This window comes from Glycine soja, chromosome 19 (assembly GCF_004193775.1).
Source record: "Glycine soja cultivar W05 chromosome 19, ASM419377v2, whole genome shotgun sequence".
In the NCBI taxonomy this organism is placed as follows: Eukaryota; Viridiplantae; Streptophyta; class Magnoliopsida; order Fabales; family Fabaceae; genus Glycine; species Glycine soja.
In genome coordinates, this window is record NC_041020.1 from 35938141 (window position 1) to 35960463 (window position 22323).

The window sequence follows — 22323 nt, forward strand, 5'->3', positions numbered from 1 at the left end:
ATTTATCCTGCTTGGTTAGTTTTTATAATCAATGCTGTATAATACTATTTATCTCTTTCCTGCTATAGTGTATTTTATCAAGCAAAAATTGCAAAGATATTGTTTTTCTTCTTGGAAAGATCAGGATATATATCAACAACTTATTGGATCAGCTTCCCATTGTAAGCAAGCCTCATATTCAACTACACCAAAAGTTTGAATAAAATCTTCATTTTTATCCATCACTATAGTTAGTGTGTGAATATTGTATTGAGATCAGTCTATTACTGTAATCTCTATTAGCTAGTCTAAGTAAGTCAGTTAGTTTGATAACTGTCTACTGGGCTCACTGTATAAATACCTTCTTTTTTTTTATCAGCAAAAGTATATATATTATATAGAACATTATAATCAGTACAAGCGGTACGGTTGTATATACATCCTAGCATTTGCAAGGTGCAGAAATATGGTGACCTAATACATGCTAACCAACCTGAATTAGGAAACCAAAGATCTGACTAACTGCTAGGTACCTAACAGGCCAAAATTCGATTTTATAAGCTATCCCCCCTCAAAACAAAAACTATCACTAATGTTACTGGACCAGGAGTGAAATGGGATATCAAATCCTTTCTCCAAATTTTTAAGCCAGGTCCAGCAATAAAAAAGAGTGTCCTCCATCACTTTATGGCTGTTGAAACTTTCATTTTGGAAGGCAATCTTATTCCTATGATGCCAAATACACCATGTCAAAGCAATCCACCAGGTCTGCCACCGCTAAAACCTAAGTCCGTTGAGATTGTAGTAGGAGTGTTGAAGGAAATATTGTTTCGGATTTTCCAAGAAAGCACCCATTACATTTACCCAAGATAGCGATTCCCACCATAGCGGCAAGATTTTAGCACAAGTGAAGAATAAGTGAGCCTCGTCCTCATCATGACTTCTGAAAAATGGGCAGCTGACATCATTAGTTTCCACATTCCTCCTTCTTAAGTTATTCTTTGTAGGCAATCTTTCCCTGGTCAATCTCCAAGCGAAAACTAATGCTTTACTTGGGACTTTTATCTTCCATAGTGCTTTAAACGTTTCATCTTGACTCTCCACAGACAAATTACTATTGAGTAACCCGTAAGAACTCCCCACTATATACTTGCTGCTTGAATCTCCCTCCCATCTCAACATATCCTGGTGCTGCACATGTACTGTCAAACCCCGTAAATCAACCATAAATTTTGCAACAATGTCTATTTCAGCCTCCAAGAAAAACCTCCTCCACTAAAACTTTCATTCCCAACCTGTATTTGATGTTGTCCCCATTTGCTGGATGTGTTGATGTTGTTGTTGAGAAATCTGGTACAGTCATGGATACTTCTCCTTCGGCGACACCCCATCCTCCAACCATCCATCTTCCCAAAACAAGGCCTTTGATCCACATCCTATTTTCCATTTTGTCCCATTTTTAAGCCAGCTCCCCTCCTCAGACAAATTGCAAACATAGCTAAGATCACACCACCAGAGAGATTCTCTAATGGACCTTCTTGTCGCATCCAAATTCCTCCAACCGCCATACTTTGATTTCAGAACTTGTGCCCACAGCTCCCCGTGATGGTTGAACAAATTCCAGCACCATTTCTCGAGTAAAGCAAAGTTAAACTTCCCCAAATCCCTTATACCCAAGCCTCCTTTCTCCTTTGGCAGACAAATTGTACCCTAATTCACCCAAGCAATCTTCTTCTGGTCTGAGTTTCCACCCCACAAAAACCGGCTCTGCAGCCCCACCAACCTGTCCACCACTTTCTTCAGCACCCTAAAAAAGGAGAAAAAAAAGATAGGGATCGAGTTCAAGACTGACTTTATCAGAGTCACCCTTCTCCCACAAGAGAGATATTTTTGTTTCCACTTTGATAGTTTTCTCTCACATTTTTTGACTATTGAATCCCATGTCTCACTATGCCGTGGGTTTGCCCCAATAGGGATACCCAAATAAGAGAAGGGTATTGACAACAATCTACAATTTAAGTATGTAGTAGCATTGAGTATCCATTGCTCAGTTGCCCCGATTGTGCCAAATCTACTTTTGGCAAAGTTTATCTTCAGTCCCGACACCAACTCAAAGCTCCTCAACATCACCTTGATTGTTCTAACATTTTCCAACGTTGTCCCAAAGAAAACTGTGTCATCTGCATACTGTAGTATACTGATGTCCACATTATTTTTCCAGACCTTAAATCCTTCAAACAAGTTCTTCTCTTGTGCTTCTCTCATCAAACCAGTTAAGCCTTTAGCTACAATGTAGAACAAGAATGGGGCGAGTAGATCTCCTTGCCTAAGACCTCTTTGAGGAATGAACTCCGTGGTTGGGCTCCCATTGACCAACATAGAAATGGAAGCTGATTTCAGACACCTTTCAATCCAGCTAATCCATTTAGTGTAGAATCCCATCCACCTCATCATACACAGGAGGAACTCCCAGCAAACTGATTGATATGCCTTTTTGTAATCTACTTTGAACATGAGGCAGCTTTTATTGCACCTTTTTGCTTCATCAATCACTTCATTGGCAATAACCACGTTGTGGAGTAGGTGTCTACCTTCTATGAAAGCGGTTTTTCGTTCGTGTATGATGACTGGCAGCACCTTCTTCAGCCTTCTAGATAACACTTTGGCCACTATTTCATATACACAACCTATTAATGAAATAGGTCTGTATTCGTTCAGACTCTGTGGATCATGGACCTTAGGAGTTAATGCTAAGAATGAAGCATTGCTTCCCTTTGGAAAAACTCCGTTGACATGGAACTCATCCAGAAATCGCATCAAATCTGGTTTAATAACATCCCATAATTCCTTTATGAACCTGAAATTCAATCCATCCAGTCTAGGGCTCTTCTCGCTGCCACAATCCCATATTGCATCCCTCACTTTTCCCTCATCAAAACACACCGCCAAGAGATCATTATGTTGTTGTCCGATAGCCTTAAATCTGGCCCCATCTAATTTAGGCCTCTCCCATCTAATTTTGCCTTTTGATCTCTTCATCATTCAATTGCCTATCCTCACCTTCTATTTCCAACTTGTTCATCTCCATCTCTATTCTTCTTATTTTTTGTTGCATATCACCGAACTGGGACTTATTCCATACTTTTAATCTCTACTTTAATCTCTTAATCTTTTCTTTTAAAACAACCCCCCCCCCCCCACCACTTACATCATTCGATGTCCAACTATCACAAACAATCTTCCTAAATGACTTATCCTCAATCCAGCAATCCAGAGTCCGAAATGGCTTTGGGCCTCAATCTGCGCAGGTAGATCTCAACAGAATTGGGCAGTGATCTGAGAAGTTATGATCCATGATAAGTTAGGTGCTTCCTTGCCATTTAGCAAACCATTCAGTGGATACAAGAACTCTGCCCAATCTGCTTTTGGCTGTCCCATTTGGTCTGTACCAAGTGAATCTTCGTCCCACACAAGGCACATCCTCAACCTCTAAATCTGCAATCCATTCATTAAATTCCTTCATAATACCCTCATCCTGCATCCTTTAACAAGTGCCTATTCTTTCCGAGGGTCTTCTAATACAATTAAAATCTCCTATTATACACCATAGGCCCCCCATATTTGAATGCCTTATCTTTCTGATCTGTTCCCACAAATTTCTTTTCAAAACTGCATCACATGGCGAGTATATATTCACTATCATGACTTTGCCACCATCCGCATGCCATGTCCCTTCCAAGTAAATGAAACCATGTCCAATCAACTTGTTTTCTAGTCTAAATGTCTCCTCATTACATACATAGTAACCCTCCAGCACTATTACATGCTGGTTGTACCTTCCATCTAGCCTCAGGATCCCCCCACAAAGCTTGGCATTCCTTCTTGTCCATCACTTCCCTTTTAGTCTCTTGTAGACATAACATATCTATTCTTTCTTTTTTCACTAGTTTTCTGATTAAGGCCCACTACCCCCTCCCCAGCCCCCTTATATTGTATGTTATAATATTCATTATTCCTTTGCGCCTCTTCCTTATCCCTTTCTTCCATGCTCACCATTTTGCATACCATTATGTCCTCCTGGTTACAGCATTTGACTCCCAAATATTTTGCCATATCCCAATTGCTTGCAGCTTCTTTTACCAGCTCACATTTTGTAGAACTCGTAGCTGACTTTAATACTCCTGTTTTGTAATCATCATTGTGTCTTTCCTCCCATCTTATTATTTCTTTCACTCCACTACCCTCTAGCATTTTTGGGGATGTCTCGTGGTTAGTTTTGCTGGAGGTGGGCTCCTTTCCTTGGCTGTTGTTCTGCTGTTGCTGATCATTTTGGGGCCCAATTATTTCTTTGGGTTCATTTGTCTCTTTAGGTCCAGCTTCCTTTTTGCACCACCTGTTTCTAGAATATACCTTCCACTTAGGGTCAGGCCCATTTATGTTAAAGCCCACCATCTGATATTTGTCTCCCTTTGTTTCCTCATTTATTTTCTTTGTGGGCCCTATAATAGACAGAGCTTCTTCTCTTTCCTCTGAACCAGCACGTGCCTCCTCCCCCTTTAATTCAAAATTATGGGTTAGTTGTGGGCCCCTTTCATCTCTTTATTTTCCTTTGTTACATTTGTTTTCGTTCTTCTCTTCAAAAGCCACAGTACCATTCACCATTCCTACGTAAACCTCCGCTGCCCCTACCTCCTGACATTTGTCATCTTTTTCATATCTATCCTTGTCACCAAGCTGGCTCACCAAGGTGGGTGTCTGGCGTCCGCCAGCATCACATAGGAGACTCAACCCCATGGCTAGTACTATTGTCGCTAGGCCTGAAATTGACTGGTCTACTTGGCAGAGGGTCCCGCGTAATGTCCATGGGTCTTTGTTTAGTACATTGACCAGCAGACATTAGATTCTCCCCTTCGCTTCTGTTCTGGTCACTCTCTACTGCTCCCACGTCCATGGCTGCCGCCGGTGACTCGCCGGCAAACATTTTGTATTCCGACATCAGGCTCTGCCCCGTGTCACACTTGTCTGACGATATTTCCTCCGAAGATCCTGTGAAGCTATCCCCATTGCATTTACATCTACAGGGGCTGTAAGATGTCTCCTCCACGATATTAATGACATATTCAACCTTGTTAATGGACGCCAGCACCCCTGTGGTTAATTGTGAGGTGCCATGGTGTCTTAATGAGCACTCTTGCCCTATCCAGGCATTGGAGGTCCGCAACATCGTCATGAATCTCGACCACTTCACCCACCACCCCCGCAATATTTTTGATATTTTCCATGTCCCATGCGTGTAACAGGACTCCCCAGCATTGGACCCAAACCAACCTGAAACCAGACTTCAGGGTTGGGCTCCATTTCTCCAATGTGTGAAACATGGACAAACCATTTTCGTCTTCTTCCCTACACAAATCTTCTACTCTAGTATCACTAAGGCCCATGAGTAGTACCATACCACCACCAAGGTACTTAGGCCTAACGTCCTCACCTCCGTCCCACAGCAGTTCTTCCTCTAATCTGTCGACCACCGTCAAGTTTCGTAACCTGCCAACCCATATGTCACTGAACCATTTCCTCTATTCCATGGGTATAGTTAGTTGTATTGACGAGTGGGATGGTTGCGTCATCGCCTGTTTATGTGTTGGGACCCATCTCTTCGTCGTCGTCTTGCTGCCTGTCACAACCGCTTCCGTGTACGAAATTAGTAATGTGTTTCATTGAGGATAATGCTTCTAAGCTCCTCTGTTCCACACTGTTTGTGTTGTTTTCAGCCTGCCTATGTCCTCGTCTTGCTCTGCTAGCTTATCCCTGACATGTCCCTTCTTGTATTGATCAACGATGTTGGTTTTCTTTACCAGCTTTCGTTCCCTTCCATGTTTCGGGAGTTTCGCGTGCAGTTTCAGTCCCCCGATAATCAGGTTATCCAACTACCTCTCAAGTTTTTGAACATCTTCAACCCTTTTGAATCGCACGAAATCATATCTCCTCCCACTTCTGTTTCTATTCTTTGTGATGAATATCTCTCTGACGTCACCCCATTTTTTAAATTTGAACCATAAGTCCTTTTCCCCCATATCTTTTGGAAAACACGTGAAGTAGAAGGAAGACACATCTAAGGCGTCCCTCCAGTTTTTTTGCCTCCCCTCACCTCGTCGTGTCACCACTGTCGGCTGTTGCCACATTGCGTTGCTCCTACCCTTTCTCGGCGTAGCTATGACATGGTCGCTCTCTTACCCACTCACTGTTTTGCTCCCTCACCCACTCACTCTCTCTCTCTCTCTCTCTCTCTCTCTAGACATCATGAGATTGATACAATACAGAAATCATGATTAAAAACAATACTGTATAAATACCTAACTACTGTACTAATAAACTTGGGAATGAAATAATTTTTTCTGTTTCTCATAATTACTCATCTTCTCTCTAAACTTTCTCTGAACCATTAACAATTAGTATCTATTCATAATAACCCAACATGATCAAACAGAGTCAAAATTCGTGATTATCAGTTATCAGCTATTGGATACCAAATAAAAGGTGTAAGAGATAAAACCAAGCCCGGGAAACCAAGTCAAAAAAGAAATAAAAGAAATCAAACATTCCAAAAGCACCTTTTGCATAAATGTGGCAGATCCTAACAGGTGACATATATCCACCAAAAGTTCTACTAGGTTCACCCTGAAATGGATAAGGCCATCAGGCAAATCAACTACTCCTCCCTCATCATTGTATGTTGAATCATCCACCTGTTAAGCACCCAGAGGGAAAGAAAAGGCAATTTACTCAAAAGATTCAATCTTTTAATACAAGGAAGCTCAAAGGATTATTAACAAAGAAAAGATCAACCAGTCAAGCTACACACTTGAATAAAGGTTATGCTCACAAACAAAATGAAGACCAATATACCATAGTAATCATAAGTGATAGGTTAATATTTTCAATGGAACAAATAATTTTTTTTATCAACAAATAATAGATCCAATATTCATAAAATATGGACTATCGATTAGAACACAACAACCAATGTTAGGCAAAGTTCCTTCTCTCTCTTTTTAAAAGTGAACAGTTTAAAGATTATTTATAAAGTAGAAAATGTCCAAGGTAGATAAAAGCAAATAGAATCTTCCCCTCCCCCGGAACAAAGACATAAATAAGAAAGCAACATTAAATTAATTCATGCCCATATTGGAAAAATGCAAATAGACATGAACAAACCTGAGAACGCAATAACAGTGAATCAAGTAATGTTGAGAACACGGGAGAAAAAATGTCTTCCACGCGTTTTCTACTTTTTGCATCATCTTCATCAATGCCAAGTATATAGCTTGCAAGAGTGGACCTGTGACAAGATATTTTGTGCTTATGATGAGTGTGTTCATCATCAACGCGAGAGGATGTAAAAAATAATTAGGAAGTTGAGAAGCTAACGATACTGAAAGGCTTCCTAGTCTCTGTATATCATCACATAACACAGCAAAGTTTTAAGTGGAAAAATTAGTAAGAAAATTCTCAGATAAATCCTAAATGCTGCAAAAATCCCATTATGCTTAATTAAAGGACATGGAGTGCTTAAAAAAAAGGACTGGGAAGGTCTGGGCATGCATTAAATCAAATAGGAACTGAAATTTACTATAGAAATAATAGGAGAATCCAGAGAACAAACCTCAGATTACAATAGAATAATGCGGGAATTCAGAACAGAAAACAAATCAAGTAATTATCAGAGGAGACATTCTCTTCCCTAGGTAAGTTAGCAACACACACCCTCAAACTACCCAAATGATAGCCTGCCTTACCCCCTATCCCTCATTCCTCTCATATTCTCAATGATTACAACACCTTCCCCACTCTCCTGCTGCCTCCTGTCCTGTCTGTTATGTTAATCTGGTAGTAACAGACTTCTCCCCTCCATTTTCCATGTCATTTCACATCCTACCTTGTCAAAATCGTGTTATTTAGTGTGTATTTGAGGGAAGTTTATATTTTATCCCTGATTGTATTTTTATTCTTTATCACAGCTGTATATTGCTATTAATACTAGGATTATGTATTTAGAATAAATCCCATAATTATAGGGATTTGTCTCCCTCAAATTAGTTGTCCATATTTCCTAAAATAGCCAGCAGACTCATGTACATATAGGTCCAATGACCTCATAATTCTATATGAGAAAATAAAATATTATTCCTTCTAAATTTGAGATGGTATCAGAGCTCCTGAACCTTAGGAGCCTCTGACCGTGCCTGAAACCCTAAGTCGCAGCCCTCATTGCTGCGCAACCTTTAAACCTATCGCAGCCTTCATTGCTGTCTTCATTACTCATCGCAGCCTTGATCTCACCCGTGGCTGAAATTGTGAATCCTGTTCCTGAAATAGGGGACAAATTCCAGATTGCTGGAGAATTGCAGAATATTCATTCTGCTTATCGGTTAACTGGAAAGAATTATCTTAAATGGTTTCAACTCATTAGGACCATAATGAAGGGAAAAGGAAAGGGCAGTCACCTGACTAATAATGCCCCTGATGAAAAGGATGCCAAGTTCAAATCATGGGATGAAGAAGACTCCATGATCATGGCATGGCTGTGGAATTCAATGGTCCCAGAAATCAGTGATACATGTATGTTCCTTAAATCAGCAAAGGAAATTTGGAAGGCAGAAGAACAAACCTATTCTAAGGCTAAGGATGCTGCACAAATATATGATGTAAAGGTGAAAACCTTGGGTGCAAAACAAGGAAACAAATCAGTCACAGAATATGCCAATCAACTCAAATCCCTATGGATGGAATTGGATCACTATCGAGTCATAAAAGCAAGGTGTTCAGAAGACTCAGCAATCCTTAAGGAGTACATTGAACAAGATAGAGTTTATGATTTTTTGGTAGGCCTGAATTCTGAATATGACCAGGTCCGAATCAAAATTCTAGGAAAAGAGAAAGTCCCAGTACTTAATGAAGTGATAGCCATCATCCGGAGTGAAGAAAGCAGGCGAGAACTGATGCTAGAAACCCCAACTGCTGAAAGCTCAACAATGATAGCTGAAGGAGGAACAGCCATGGTTGTTAACCAGAAGAAAAACGGATTTTCCAATATGGAGAAAAAACATGAGGAAGTCTGGTGTACCTACTGCAACAAGCCACGTCACACAAGGGAGAAGTGTTGGAAATTACATGGAAAACCCCCAAGTCGAGAATGGGTTTTCTTATTAAAACAGAAATCTGAAGTTAGCACTATTTTTATTCAGTTTGTCTCAATGATTAAAAACCAATTTGGAGTCAACATTAAGAGAATTAGGTCTGACAATGCCAGGGACTACTTTAATCTTGTGCTCAACTCTTTTTGTCAAAAGGAAGGGATAATCCATGAGTCTTCATGTGTTAACACACCCCAACAGAATGGGATTGCAGAAAGGAAAAATGGACACTTATTAAACCAAACCAGAGCCTTGCTTTTTCAAAATCATGTCCCTAAAAAATTTTGGGGGGAAGCCCTCCTTACGGCCACCTACCTAATCAATAGGTTACCCTCAAAAATCTTAGAATCAAAAAGTCTCATGCAAGTCCTGTTGGGGGGATTCGAGGGGTACACCTGTGGACCACGAGCCACCACATAAGGAGACCTGACACCACACTCTAACCCAAAACCTTAAGGCTCAGGTTTATGGGTCTTCTCCTCACTTATATGGTGTTCAACCTTACCACTTCTACCCGATGTGGGACTTCACCTCACACTTGTAACCCAACACATCTCCCCCTCAAGTGTGAGTCTCTTCCACATGGTAGTCTCCCTCTCGAGCGGAAGTCTTTATCATCCACGAGTATAGTCATGGCCACCTGCGGTACTTGCCCTGCCCGCTAGCCATTCTGGCTACCCCGCTTCACCTGCAGGGCGTGCTGTGCCGCTAGCCATTCTGGCCACCTGCGGTACTTGCATACTCATCTAAGCCGGTCACTAACTTGAACCATCGGCTCTGATACCAATTGTTGGGGGGATTCGAGGGGTACACCTGTGGACCACGAGCCACCACATAAGGAGACCTGACACCACACTCTAACCCAAAACCTTAAGGCTCAGGTTTATGAGTCTTCTCCTCAACCTTTCCACTTCTACCCGATGTGGGACTTCACCTCACACTTGTAACCCAACAAGTCCTATCCTCATTCTACCCACACTTGGACCCTACAAATAAACTCCAACCTAGAATATTTGGGGGTGTATCCTTTGTACATGTTCATAGTAATGAAAGGGGAAAACTGGATCCTAGGGCTGTCAAGTGTGTATTCTTGGAGTACTCAACCACACAAAAGGGTTACAAATGCTTTCACCCTCCATCAAGAAGATTCTATGTGTCAAGGGATGTCACCTTCAACGAACAAGAAAGCTACTTCAAGCAACCTTATCTTCAGGGGGAGAATGTAATAGAGGAAGATGAGCCTCTAATGCTTCCGAATATGACATTTGGACCTGAAATTGGGACAACTAGCGCTGTTGTACACGAAACTAAAAGAAGTCCAAATTCAGCAGAACAATCCCCTTATTCAACAGCAGGACCTGCACCTCAACCTGAGACTAATGGTGGAAAATTTGGGAAAAATCTGGTACATTCAAGGAGAGAAAAGGCCATTCCAAATTCTATCCATGTCCAAGAATCTGATCCACCATCATTACATGAGGTAATATCTTCTAATCCTATAAATAATTCTAATGAATTTGTTGCTGAAATTTCAGAAGTACAGGTGAACCAAAACCTTGACCTTCCCATTGCCCTTAGAAAAGGAACTAGAACATGCACCCAACAACCACTTTACTCTCTATCAAGTTTCATATCCTTTAAAAAATTATCTCCTACCCATAAAACCTTTCTCACAAACCTAAACACTACACTCACACCTTCCTCTGTATCTGAAGCATTATCTGACAAGAAATGGAAACAAGCCATAGATGTGAAAATGGAGGTGTTAAACAAGAACAAGACCTGGGAACTTGTCACTTTGCCAACTGGAATAAAACCAGCTGGGTGCAAATGGGTATACACCATAAAGTATCGAGCTGATGGGACCATTGAACGTTACAAGGCAAGGTTAGTGGCCAAAGGATTCACTCAGGCATATGGAGTGGATTACTTGGAAACATTTGCCCTAGTTGCTAAGATGAACACGGTCAGAGTAATATTGTCATTAGCAGCAAACCATGATTGGGACCTGCAGTAGTTTGATGTGAAGAATGCATTCCTAAATGGAGATCTTGAAGAAGAAATATACATGGAGTTACCCCCTGGTTATGATGGACAGGTTGCTACTGGAACTGTTTGCAAGCTAAAAAAGACTCTATATGGGCTGAACCAATCCCCGAGAGCATGGTTTGGAAGATTCACCAAAGTTATGACAAGTTTGGGCTATAAACAGAGCCAAGGTGATCACACTTTATTTTGTCAAACATTCAGTTTCAGGGGAAGTAACAGTATTACTGGTGTATGTAGATGATATTATAGTAACTGGGGATGACAAAAGGGAGCAGCAAGAGTAAGTCAATGCCTTGCCACAGAATTTGAGATTAAGACATTAGGGAGACTTAAATACTTTTTGGGAATTGAAGTGGCCCATTCTAAGAAAGGAATCTTCATATCTCAACAAAAATACATCACTGACTTGCTTAAAGAAACAGGTAAAACAACTTGCAAACCAGCAAGTACTCCAGTTGATTCAAACATAAAGTTAGGAAGTGCAGAGGAGGATATTGTCATGGACAAGGAAATGTATAAGAGACTTGTGGGCAGACTTATTTACTTATTCCATACTAGGCCAGACATTGCTTTTGCTGTAAGCTTAGTCAGCCAATTTATGCACCAACCAAAGGAAGCACATTTACAAGCTGCCCTTAGAATTGTTCAATATTTAAAAGGGCCTCCAGGAAAAGGGATTTTGTTCAAATGAAACAAGAGTGTAAGTCTTGAAGCATATACCGATGCAGATTATGCTGGGTCAGTTGTGGATAGGAGATCAACTATTGGATACTGCACTTTCCTTGGTGGAAACTTGGTGACTTGGAAGAGCAAAAAACAAAGTGTAGTAGCTAGATCAAGTGTTGAAGCAGAATTTCGAGCAATGGCCCAAGGAATATGTGAACTTCTATGGCTGAAAATTATATTGGAAGACTTAAAGATAAGGTGGGATGAACCAATGAGGTTATATTGTGACAATAAATCTGCAATTAGTATAGCTCACAATCCAGTGCAACATGATAGAACCAAACATATTGAGGTGGATAGACATTTTATCAAAGAAAAGCTAGACAATGGCTTGATTTACACTCCATATGTGTCCACTCAAAATCAACTTGCAGATATACTCACCAAGGGGCTAAACTGTATCAACTTTGCAAGAATTATATCCAAGCTGGGAATGGAGAACATTTATTCACCAGCTTGAGGGGGAGTGTCAAAATCATGTTACTTAGTGTGTATTTTAGGAAAGTTTATATTTTATCCCTGATTGTATTTTTATTCTTTATCACAGCTGTATATTACTATTAATACTAGGATTATGTATTTAGAATAAATCCCATAATTATAGGGATTTGTCTCCCTAGAATTAGTTGTCCATATTTCCTAAAATAGCCAGCAGACTCATGTACATATAGGTTCATTGACCTCATAATTCTATATGAGAAAATAAAATATTATTTCTTCTAAATTTGAGATACCTTGTTCCTTTACCCCTTCTATGGTTGGCGTTGTTTTTAATTATATGCCCACATGAGGCCCATCAGAGTTGTTCAAAGAACACAACCATGAGACCCAAATCTCAAACCCCTCAAATGGCCAAGATAGGAGCCAAAGTGGCTTGGGAAGTCTCATGTTGGTGAGTTTTCATGACCCTATGGAAGAGTATCACAAAAGTGGCTCAAACTCTCTCAAGCACCAGTGAAGATGTGATAGATGAGGAAAGGGGTATGTTAAGAAATATCCTTGGAAGAGCTAAGAGCCTTAGTAACTGTCAGTTAGTTAAAACAGCTAGGATAACTAACTGTTAGTTAGTTAAGAAACTATAAATAGTCTATTAGAGGGGAATTAGAGGAAATGGGGGATTAGGAAGTGGAGGGTGGTGAGACCTTGAAACTCATCTGTATTCTGTCTTGGGTGTTGGAGGCACCACAATAATAATACACACATTCCCTGTTTCTGGTCCAATTCTATCAAGATGTTAAAGGTGTAGTGGACTTCAGGTAGACTACATGGAGAGGCTAGCAGCTGTAAAACTTAAAGGTTTGGACAATCAAGACTTGGCATTTCTACCCAAGGGTTTCAAAATCGGACATGAAATTTTGAGGTCACCAGAAAGTTGAATGGTGGAAGCTCACTGGAAAGTGTCGTGGAAGAAAGGGCATGCTGTTATTAACATGTTGTGAAGAAAGTGTCTCTAGACAATCCACACATAGTCTATATATAGTACGATAATATTAATTACAATGATATGATCCTAATATAGAGTTACGATCCTATATTGATCCTCATAAAGTGATGGATGAGGCCTTATTCCTTGCTTGATCTTGGTTAAAAGCTAGAGAGAAAGGATTCAATACTCATTTTAACCAATGGTCTACCAATCTTTCGGAGTCTTTTGGTTAATATATTGTATTCCTTTTGTGTTGGGGATTGTTGGGTTTATGGCCTGTTGGTTTCTGTTTTGGAAGGTGGCACACTTGGTGCCTTGTATTTAATTTTCAGTACCCCTGGTACTATCTTATCATATTAATAATAATATATTTTTGCCTTCCAAAAAAAAAATAAGATTGCTCCTAATTCAATCTACCATATACATATTAGAATTTGGGTTTTGGGCCTAACTCAACCCATAAAACTAGCTTGAAATGTGAGGATGCCCTGGCCTTATAATGACTAATTGGTCATATCTCTAGTCAATGTAGGATCTCAACCTACTAAGAATTGACATCTTGGTGGCTCAACACTATGACTCTTCACTCAGCTTTTCTATTCAGCCCCTCCATAAGTAACCCATTCCAAGAGACAATTGCATGCTAGGGGTGATGCAATTAAGGCACACACACCCTCACGCCTAAGGCTATGGGCCTAGAGCGTGGCAATGCAGTTGGCCTAGCAATGGATTTAAGATAGGTTCTAATACCATTTTAGAATTTGGGCTTAGGGCCTTACTCAACCCCATAAAATCAACTTGTAAGGTGAGGATTGTCTAAGCCTTACAATGATTACATTGGCCATGTCTCTAATCAATGTGGGATCTCCACACTATGCTTCACTCAATTTTTCTGGTTAGCCACTCCATAGGTAGCCCTTTTCGAGAGACACTTGCAGGCTAGGGGTGACACAATTAAGGTGGCTTTCCAACAATATGATATGCTATCTTGAAATTCTAACAAGAGCATTCCCAAAGAAAAGAAAATGTTATATCAAATCTCATAATCAATTAGCAGCATGAACAACAACCAAATATTTGACATGCTTAGGAGAATAAATGGCAACAAGAAACTACACGAAGAGGTTCAAAGAAGAGAGAGAGCACACAAATAGATCAACATAGAGATAAACACATACATCATATTTCAAATAATTGATGGGTAGAGATCATCAAACTAAATAAACAAGGGGAAATTGCACTCGGTACCCGAGGTTTTCTTATACCACACATAAACTGTAGTTGAATATGGTGTTCAACATCCATTAGAATAGAAAACCAGATCCAAAACATGACCTATCTTCCCTTTTATCATCATTTGTAGCTTCTTCAATCTTGCAACTAGTAAACCAACTCCTGTTAATGGACGTTAGCTCAAGGGGTATCAAGTGTAATCTGATCCCAAAGGGTAGCGAGTGTCACGTAAGAAAACTCAAGGGTACCTACCTAGTGTAATTTCCCCAATAAACAAGTGGTAAAGCCTTACTAAAATTGCATTACCAAAACTGCAGTATTGAGTCTGCGATCTCCCAATCTTCACTTGGAAATGCCACACAGCTGTTAGCGTAATTCAAATTCAACAGGTTAATCTCAACACCAACGAAATCTATAATAATATGCTATATGCAAACAAGCTGATTAGAGATATGCAAAACTATGACAACATGAAAAAGTGCCTTTTGAAGTATGTTCATACAAGTTCCCAAATTGTAAATCTTTGTCAGAGTTATTACCCAAACATTTGTATCCTTTTACTGTGAGAGCATCTTAGATCCACTGACACAGCATGAAGAGTTCACAATCAATGATTATGTTGAATAGGACATATGTAATAAACCCTAATATCCTTGATTTCTTCCAACCCATAAATGAGCAGAAAAGACTAAACTAAAACAATTAAAATTCTAAATAAATTGTTGAGATTACCTCAAGAGGGCATCAATCAAGGCTAGGGCCTCTGCACTTGCTTCTACAATTAGAGATGGAGCCTAGCATACATTTATCAAGTTGACAAGTTAAATGAGGCATGCATTGTTTAGCTTGCACATAGCAATGGAAAAATTAAATGACTAATAGTAAGTTAGTAACCATAAGTAAACTGAACTGTTTTCATATATCTAACACATAAGATTAAATAAAGAGTCACCATTAGGAAACAAAGCCATCCTAACAGACAAGTAGACAACAAATAAAAAGGTATCCACAACAAGGAGGATTTTTGAAAATCCTAGAGAACTCAAATATTATTTAAATACTTACAGCCTGCCCAATTTCTGACAACAAGCAAGAAAGACCACCAATTACTTTTATGTCTCCCCTAGAAAGAGCTGGAAAAAGAAGTACTTCCTTCAGATAATGTACTCTGCATAACAAAATTCGGGGCACTCCCTAAAGAAAACCAAAATCAAAATCAATATATCACCCATTTTCAGAAACATTATGCATAGAAATGCAATAAGTAATGAGAAGAAAAAGACTAGTTTAACTTAGTAAACTGCCAAAATTCACCCCAAATTTATGTAGAAAAAATTAGACACAAATCCAGAAAAGTTCTAGCCTCATATGCAATAATAGTAGTTAAAAAAATCATTGTTTTGTCAGTCTTTATCACAAATGGCAAAAAGAAAGCATAGTGGAGAACACGATTTTAAATATGCATACTGGAAAAACTGAAAGGTGGAGAAGAGAAAGGAGGAATGATTCAGAAACCCATGGAAAAAATCAATTGTCTCAACCAGAGGTATTAGCTTTGTAAAAGTATAACCAAAGGCAGTGTTATCAGTGGTGGATGGTGGAAGGCCAGTATTCAGCCATATAAACACAGCATTGCACCTTATGACGCCGCCACGCATGATTATCAAACTCACGAGTTGATTCATAAAATTGCATGAGTTTACGAGTTCAGAACCATGTTTCGAGTTAACTCAGGACCAAACTTGTTTTTGCAGTAGAATCAAGCAGACTCACTCAAACTCAGACAAACTCGGTTAAACTCGCCAGTTCCGTCCCGAGTTGGCTAGTCCAGTAGAGACGAAAGATTTTAAAAGAGACGAAACCTCCTAGAGTCACGAACCAGAACAGAAAGGAGAAGATCAAATTGAAGCACTTCTCTGACATTTTTTATGCTGCTTTTCCTTTCTTCCTATGCATGCTCTCTTCCTCAATCTGTCCTCTGCTCGATCTGCTGCTGGCATTCATTGAAAGCTTGAAGGTATTTTATTTCTGGAGTTCGTTTAAGGCTCGACCTGTAACTTTGTCTCTGCTGTATAAGACCAGGCTACCAATCAAGATATTTTTTCTTCACTGAACCATGAACACTTATTTAGGATTTGATTTACATGTTAAACAGTTGCTACTTCTTATTTATTCCTTCAATTTCTGAGTGTATTTTTATATTAGGAATATACACTGATTTAGGAGCACCAAATTGTTGTATTATTGTATTTCTATACACTGGTTATTGATTTTATTTGTTGTGGTTAATATTTTTTATTTTATTAACAAATATCAGCAATAATATTTTAGTTTTTTAAATGCTATCATTTTAAAAACTTATAGGTATTTTAATATTTTTTTATATTCAGTAAACTCTTACGAGTTTGCGAGTTAAGTTTGCGGAGTCTCTACGAGTTTACGTAAATTTTCGAGTTTGACAACATTACCATCATGGTGGGCCTCCCTTCACAAATTGCAATGGAGGTTAGCAAAAATTTGCCACGCCATTCCGTCATGACAGCACCATGGCTTGTATTTAACAATACTGCCAACTGGCTGCTCAAAGTAGACAGGTTTTTTGCTCTTGCTGTATTTTCAGCTGTATGAGCTAAAATAACAGTTAATACATTAATAAAACAGGGTCAATAGTCCAGCTGCCTGCCTTAAACATGTTATATGCTTTCTTTTAAGATGAACTACATAAAAAAAAATGGAAAAGAGAAAGACAAAGAAGCAGGACTCCCCTAGCTTCCCATTTATGAGATGCACGTCAAGAGGGAATGATAGAGAAAGCCAAAATATGAGACTGTCACCCAAACTCTAAACAATCCAAAAAAAACTGAAGAAAATGAAAGGATATACTATTTTTTTGTAAACCAAGCATCTGAAATGTGCCGACTGTCAACTATGAGCCATAATTATCCAAATACAATTTCAAACTCTAACCATGCTATATTGATTATTTAATAGGTAATCATCAGTTTTCGTTAGTCCATAATACTGCTATTGCATCAGTCATGTCATGCTATGCAACTAATTTCTAAGCATGATGAACAATAGTTTTAAGCAGGTTTCTATCGCTGCTCTTTCATTAATTTCTAATGTTTTCCTCAATTTAAAGCCACTCCTATTGTTCTCGTGACTCTGCATCATTTACTAATTCATCTTCAGGAATTTGCTGTAAGAACCTTCAGCTCCAACTTCCATTATATAATTCACAGCACCAAAAAATCCATAAAATTCACCCTTAATGATCAACTTATAGCTTGCTAAACCACCCCTACCATAAGATGCCTCTAAATAACCATCAATTCAACTGTTATGTTGGACCTAGACTATCCTAAATCCTAAACAAGAAAAAAAAAATCAGTTGCTTGAATGTTCTATTTGAATATAGGCCAACCACACATCCATTGTAGGAATGTACTCAATGTAGATAGTATGAGAGCAAAGCTTCAAACTTAAAGCATACCAGTATAGTTACATATGATAATTTTAAGAACCTAACAACTCTAAAATCTAGTTATAAGAGAGTAGTATTGTATTCTCTAGTCTCTAAGTGTTCTTTTTCTTAGTTTCTGTATCTCTTGTAATCAGAGGTTAGTTAACTATTTCTCAAAGTTAACTGACTCAGGTTAGGTTAGTTTTCTGTTAGACAGTTATAAGTACACCTATCAACAGTTTTATCATTTTATTATGAAACTGCCTATATGTACTGCTTCATTCCCCAACCTCTGGTTGGGTTGAATCCTCATCTATACAAAAACACTTTCCTCTCTCTCTCTCTCTCTCTTTCTCTCTTCTCCCTAAATCTCTTTATGGTATCAGAGCTAGGTTAGATCCTTGCTTATGAAAATGGCTTCCGCAAACAACAATTCTTCTCCGTCACCACCTCCGCCTCCTCCTCTGCCGCCGGCACCACACTCCCACGTCTCGTTCTTGCACACTGTAACAGCGAAACTCACAGATTCCAATTACCTTCTATGGCGTTCTCAAGTTCAACTTGTAATCATTGGACATGGTCTTCTTGATTACATCCTCGCTCTGTAGATTCCGCAAAAATTTCTCACCGTTGAAGATCTTGACAACAACATCGTTAGCACTGCCTATCGTTTTTGGGAGCAACAAGATCAATTGATCCTCTCTTGGCTCCAATCGACTATTTCAGAAACAGTTCTTCCTCGCATCATCAATTGCGCAACCTCGTGGCATCTATGGGATCGATTGTATGAACACTTTCAATCCACTACGCGCGCAAAGAAGAAGCATTTGCATAGTGAGCTTCGTTCTTCTTCTCTTGAGAATCGTTTGATTACTGCTTATCTGTTGCACATTCAATCCTTAATTGATTCACTTGCATCAATTGGAGACTCGATTTCGACGAGCGCTCACATCAACCTGATTCTCGATGGTTTTCCTAATGATTATCGCACAATTTGTACTATTCTAAACAATTTGCGTGATCCTCTAAATCTGGACAATGTCACTTCTATGTTACTGCTGAGGAATCTAGCATTGAAAAGTCTCGCAAGAAGAATTTGAGCTTGTTGAATTTTGCTAAGGGTTCAAATTTCAATTCTACTTCTGAAGCTCAGGTTCATCTAACTCAGGGTAACACACACTCCTCCTCAAATTATGATTCTGTGTATGGTAATCAAGGGAGGGGTGATGGTGGCTGTTCGTATGGTCGAGGAGGTCATGGTGGAGCTCATGGGAGAGGGCGTGGTAGATTCCCTGATATTCAGTGTCAGATAACTTGAACTCTAGAACATATTATAAAATCTAAGAGAATGAGAAAGTACATCAATAACATAGTAGTAGACTAGTAGTACAATGACATCTTTAAAATAATGCCTGACACGTGCACTTACCCAACCAGATCAATAATGATCAGAATGACAGGTGTTCGATCAAATTAAGCAACTGTACCTCATGTTTAGTCACAAGTTCAACAAGAACTTCGATGGCTAGATCAAATGATAAAGGAACCTACACAAACAATGCAATATAAATTAATCTTGAGTAGTCATGAATGCTCATCCTAAATGTCAAGTGCATGAGAACTGGAATACCTGCAATGAGTTGAACAAAAAATTTAGAAGTGGGTGAGCTGGCAATGTTCCAGGAGAAATCTCAGAGAAGCAACCTGCTTTAACCTGAACATATTGAGACCAAACTAGAATAAACTCGAGATGACAGAAAGCTTTTGATGAAGCTCGGGATGGATGAATATTCTTGTTAATATAAGACAGACGAGAACCAAAGCAAAAGATGTCTTGTCCAGAACCATGATTAAAACTTAAAAATAGGGCAACATAAAAGTATGCATTGTGGCAAAATTGCAAAAACCAAATGAGTCATCAGTATAATTGCGTACCCAACTCAATAAGCAGCGTAGAATTTTCCTATTCCTTTCGTGTTGTTGCACAGAACCATCAAAATTAGTTTCAGACTGCTGCAGCAAGAACTCAAGAACCATAGGTGTATGGGAGAGAAGCTGTAAAACAGACATAAAAGAATGTGAGGAAGTCAGAGCGATAGAGCAAGGATGCACAGAAAAACATGGCATAGATGAATGTACCAAAGCAAAAGTTCCTAAACCTCTTGGGTATAGTGGCTTTTGTGTAATGTACTAATTTTAGAATCGATATGTTGATTGTCAACAACTTCCTCTGGCAGAACAGTGAGCATTTCCAGGACAGCAATATTGTCATCATCCTGGCTCTGCAGATTCCGGAGACTGTAAAAAAGCTGCTTGATAGGGTTTCCATGTGCAGCAACTTGAAGTACAAGAGCAGAGAGTGCAAGACAGATCTGTGTCAAAAGCTGTCACAACAACAACAAAGAACAAGTTCATATCAAATTATTTTTAACATGAATCCATCTATAAGACAACTAAGCGTCTACATAGTACCTTACTTGAAAAAGATAATCAACACTCAACAGAATCACAAAGAAAGAAAAACAATGCACCTGAGGTGGACCAGTACTAAATCTTTTGACTGCAAGAAGGAGGGCATTTAACAAAGCATCCTTAACTCCTAATTGCAGTAGATAACCTTCATTTTGTATCTGTAATTTGAAAGATGCAAAAATAATCACCGACATATATTAAAGGCATCAGTCATGAAGTATTTGTTGGTTTCCATTTTTTCTCGGGGAAGGAACTCTTCGTACGACTTAAAAAAAAAAGTCCAGAGCAAGAAGAAAACACAAAATCAAGCTTCACACCTTCAAAATTAGTTACTGGCAACAAGCTACCACTAAACTGCTCAAATGACTTGAGATACAAAAACCTAACTACAGTTGAGCTTAAGAAATTAAAAACAAAAGATTATAAAAAGGTCGAGAAAGTCAAGGAAGAACAATAAAAGTCCCGAACACTAATGAAGTCTCACTTTTTTTCATATCATATACATTAATAGCATTGACTAAATTATATAACTAACAAAATCAATTTAATCCGAAAGGACCGAAACTCAATAATGCATTAATATTCCTTAATATCTCTGAATAAATTATACTATTAAGTAACAAAATCAATTCAATTCAAAACTCAATAATAACACTGCCAGTGCAACACAGAAAAACGCTCAGCACATTCTTAACTTGAGAAAAAGCAACATCTTTTTCTCATCTCAACACTTCGATTACCTAACTAAATCACGCAGCCCACAATCTATAAACACGCAACACAGATAGTAAGTATAAAAGCAGAAACCTCAATTACGAAATCCAAAGCATCGTAATCCATAATAAGCATCAAACAAAGGAGCCTCTAATGATGCTAGAGAGAGAAAGATAGAAGGAGATTCTAGAGAGAGGAAAGAACCTTGCGTTTGAGAATCTGCGCGGCGAAGAACTCGACCTCGAAGTTGGCGGGGAGGGGGAGGCGGCGATCAGCGGTGAGGATGGCGGTGGCGACGTCCCAGGCTGCGTGGGTTTGCTGGAACTGGACGAGCCACTGATTCGCTGCGACGCGGTTGCAGGATTGCGTATCGTGGTTCAGCACATGGACGGCCTCGGCCACCTTCATTGCCAATTCCATGATGTGCGCCTTTGGTTGGCTTTTTCTTTATTAAAAATAAAATAAAAATAAAAAATCGAGCGAGTAACAAAAAAAAAAAAGGAACAGAACAGAACAGAACAGACGGAAGAGAGTGAGTGAGTGATGTTGTTATGTTATGATGATGATGATGGAAGATGGAGCGACGCCTGGAAGGGATTCATTCAGTTAACCGTTGCATCGGACGGCTACGGGCTATGAGGGAGTGACAGAGCAGTGAGTGACTGAGGGACGGGTGAGGGTTTGGCTCTGCTCCTCTACATCCCACCATACACCAACTCCTCATTTTTTATAGATTCTTTACCCTCATTGGCCACCTTCCTCACCCACCTCATGTTTAATCCTACGGTTCTCTCAGCTACTGTATTTTTTTTATTCGTTAAAAAAAACTATTTTATAGTAATAATTTTGTAAAAATAAAAATTGGTAATGCAAATCAGAGACTAGTGTGTTTTCTACGTGATAGACTAATTTTACTTGCATTGCACAGTTGCTACAAGCTCAAGTAAATTTTGTACATAATTTAGAATCGAACAAAAATTCTCTCGTTAAATAGATTGTTTTATATGTAGTGAAAGCTTATATTATTGTGTCAATTATTTGGGTTAATAATTTTATAAATTTTAACT

General features: G+C 39.1%; 1 protein-coding gene across 4 annotated transcripts in view; it reads right to left on the reverse strand.

Annotated features, from left to right (window-relative positions):
• Positions 1–21996, reverse strand: part of LOC114398109 (transportin MOS14-like) — a 35891-nt gene extending 13895 nt beyond the window's left edge. Inside the window, exons 1-12 of one of the 4 annotated variants that reach the window (XM_028360256.1) lie at positions 21781–21994; positions 21461–21701; positions 20602–20700; positions 20230–20454; positions 20006–20125; positions 19701–19784; positions 19558–19617; positions 15673–15801; positions 15340–15401; positions 14914–14970; positions 7195–7318; positions 6591–6725 (exon numbers count right to left, since the gene is read on the reverse strand). In XM_028360256.1, the coding sequence (XP_028216057.1) occupies positions 6591–6725; positions 7195–7318; positions 14914–14970; positions 15340–15401; positions 15673–15801; positions 19558–19617; positions 19701–19784; positions 20006–20125; positions 20230–20454; positions 20602–20700; positions 21461–21676 (1311 nt within the window). In that variant the 5' untranslated portion in view covers positions 21677–21701; positions 21781–21994. Of the gene's footprint in view, positions 1–6590; positions 6726–7194; positions 7319–14913; positions 14971–15339; positions 15402–15672; positions 15802–19557; positions 19618–19700; positions 19785–20005; positions 20126–20209; positions 20455–20601; positions 20701–21460 lie in introns of those variants that run through there. The other 3 variants (XM_028360257.1, XM_028360255.1, XM_028360258.1) reach the window with 3 other exon arrangements.
• Between the last annotated feature and the right edge of the window lie 327 nt (positions 21997–22323).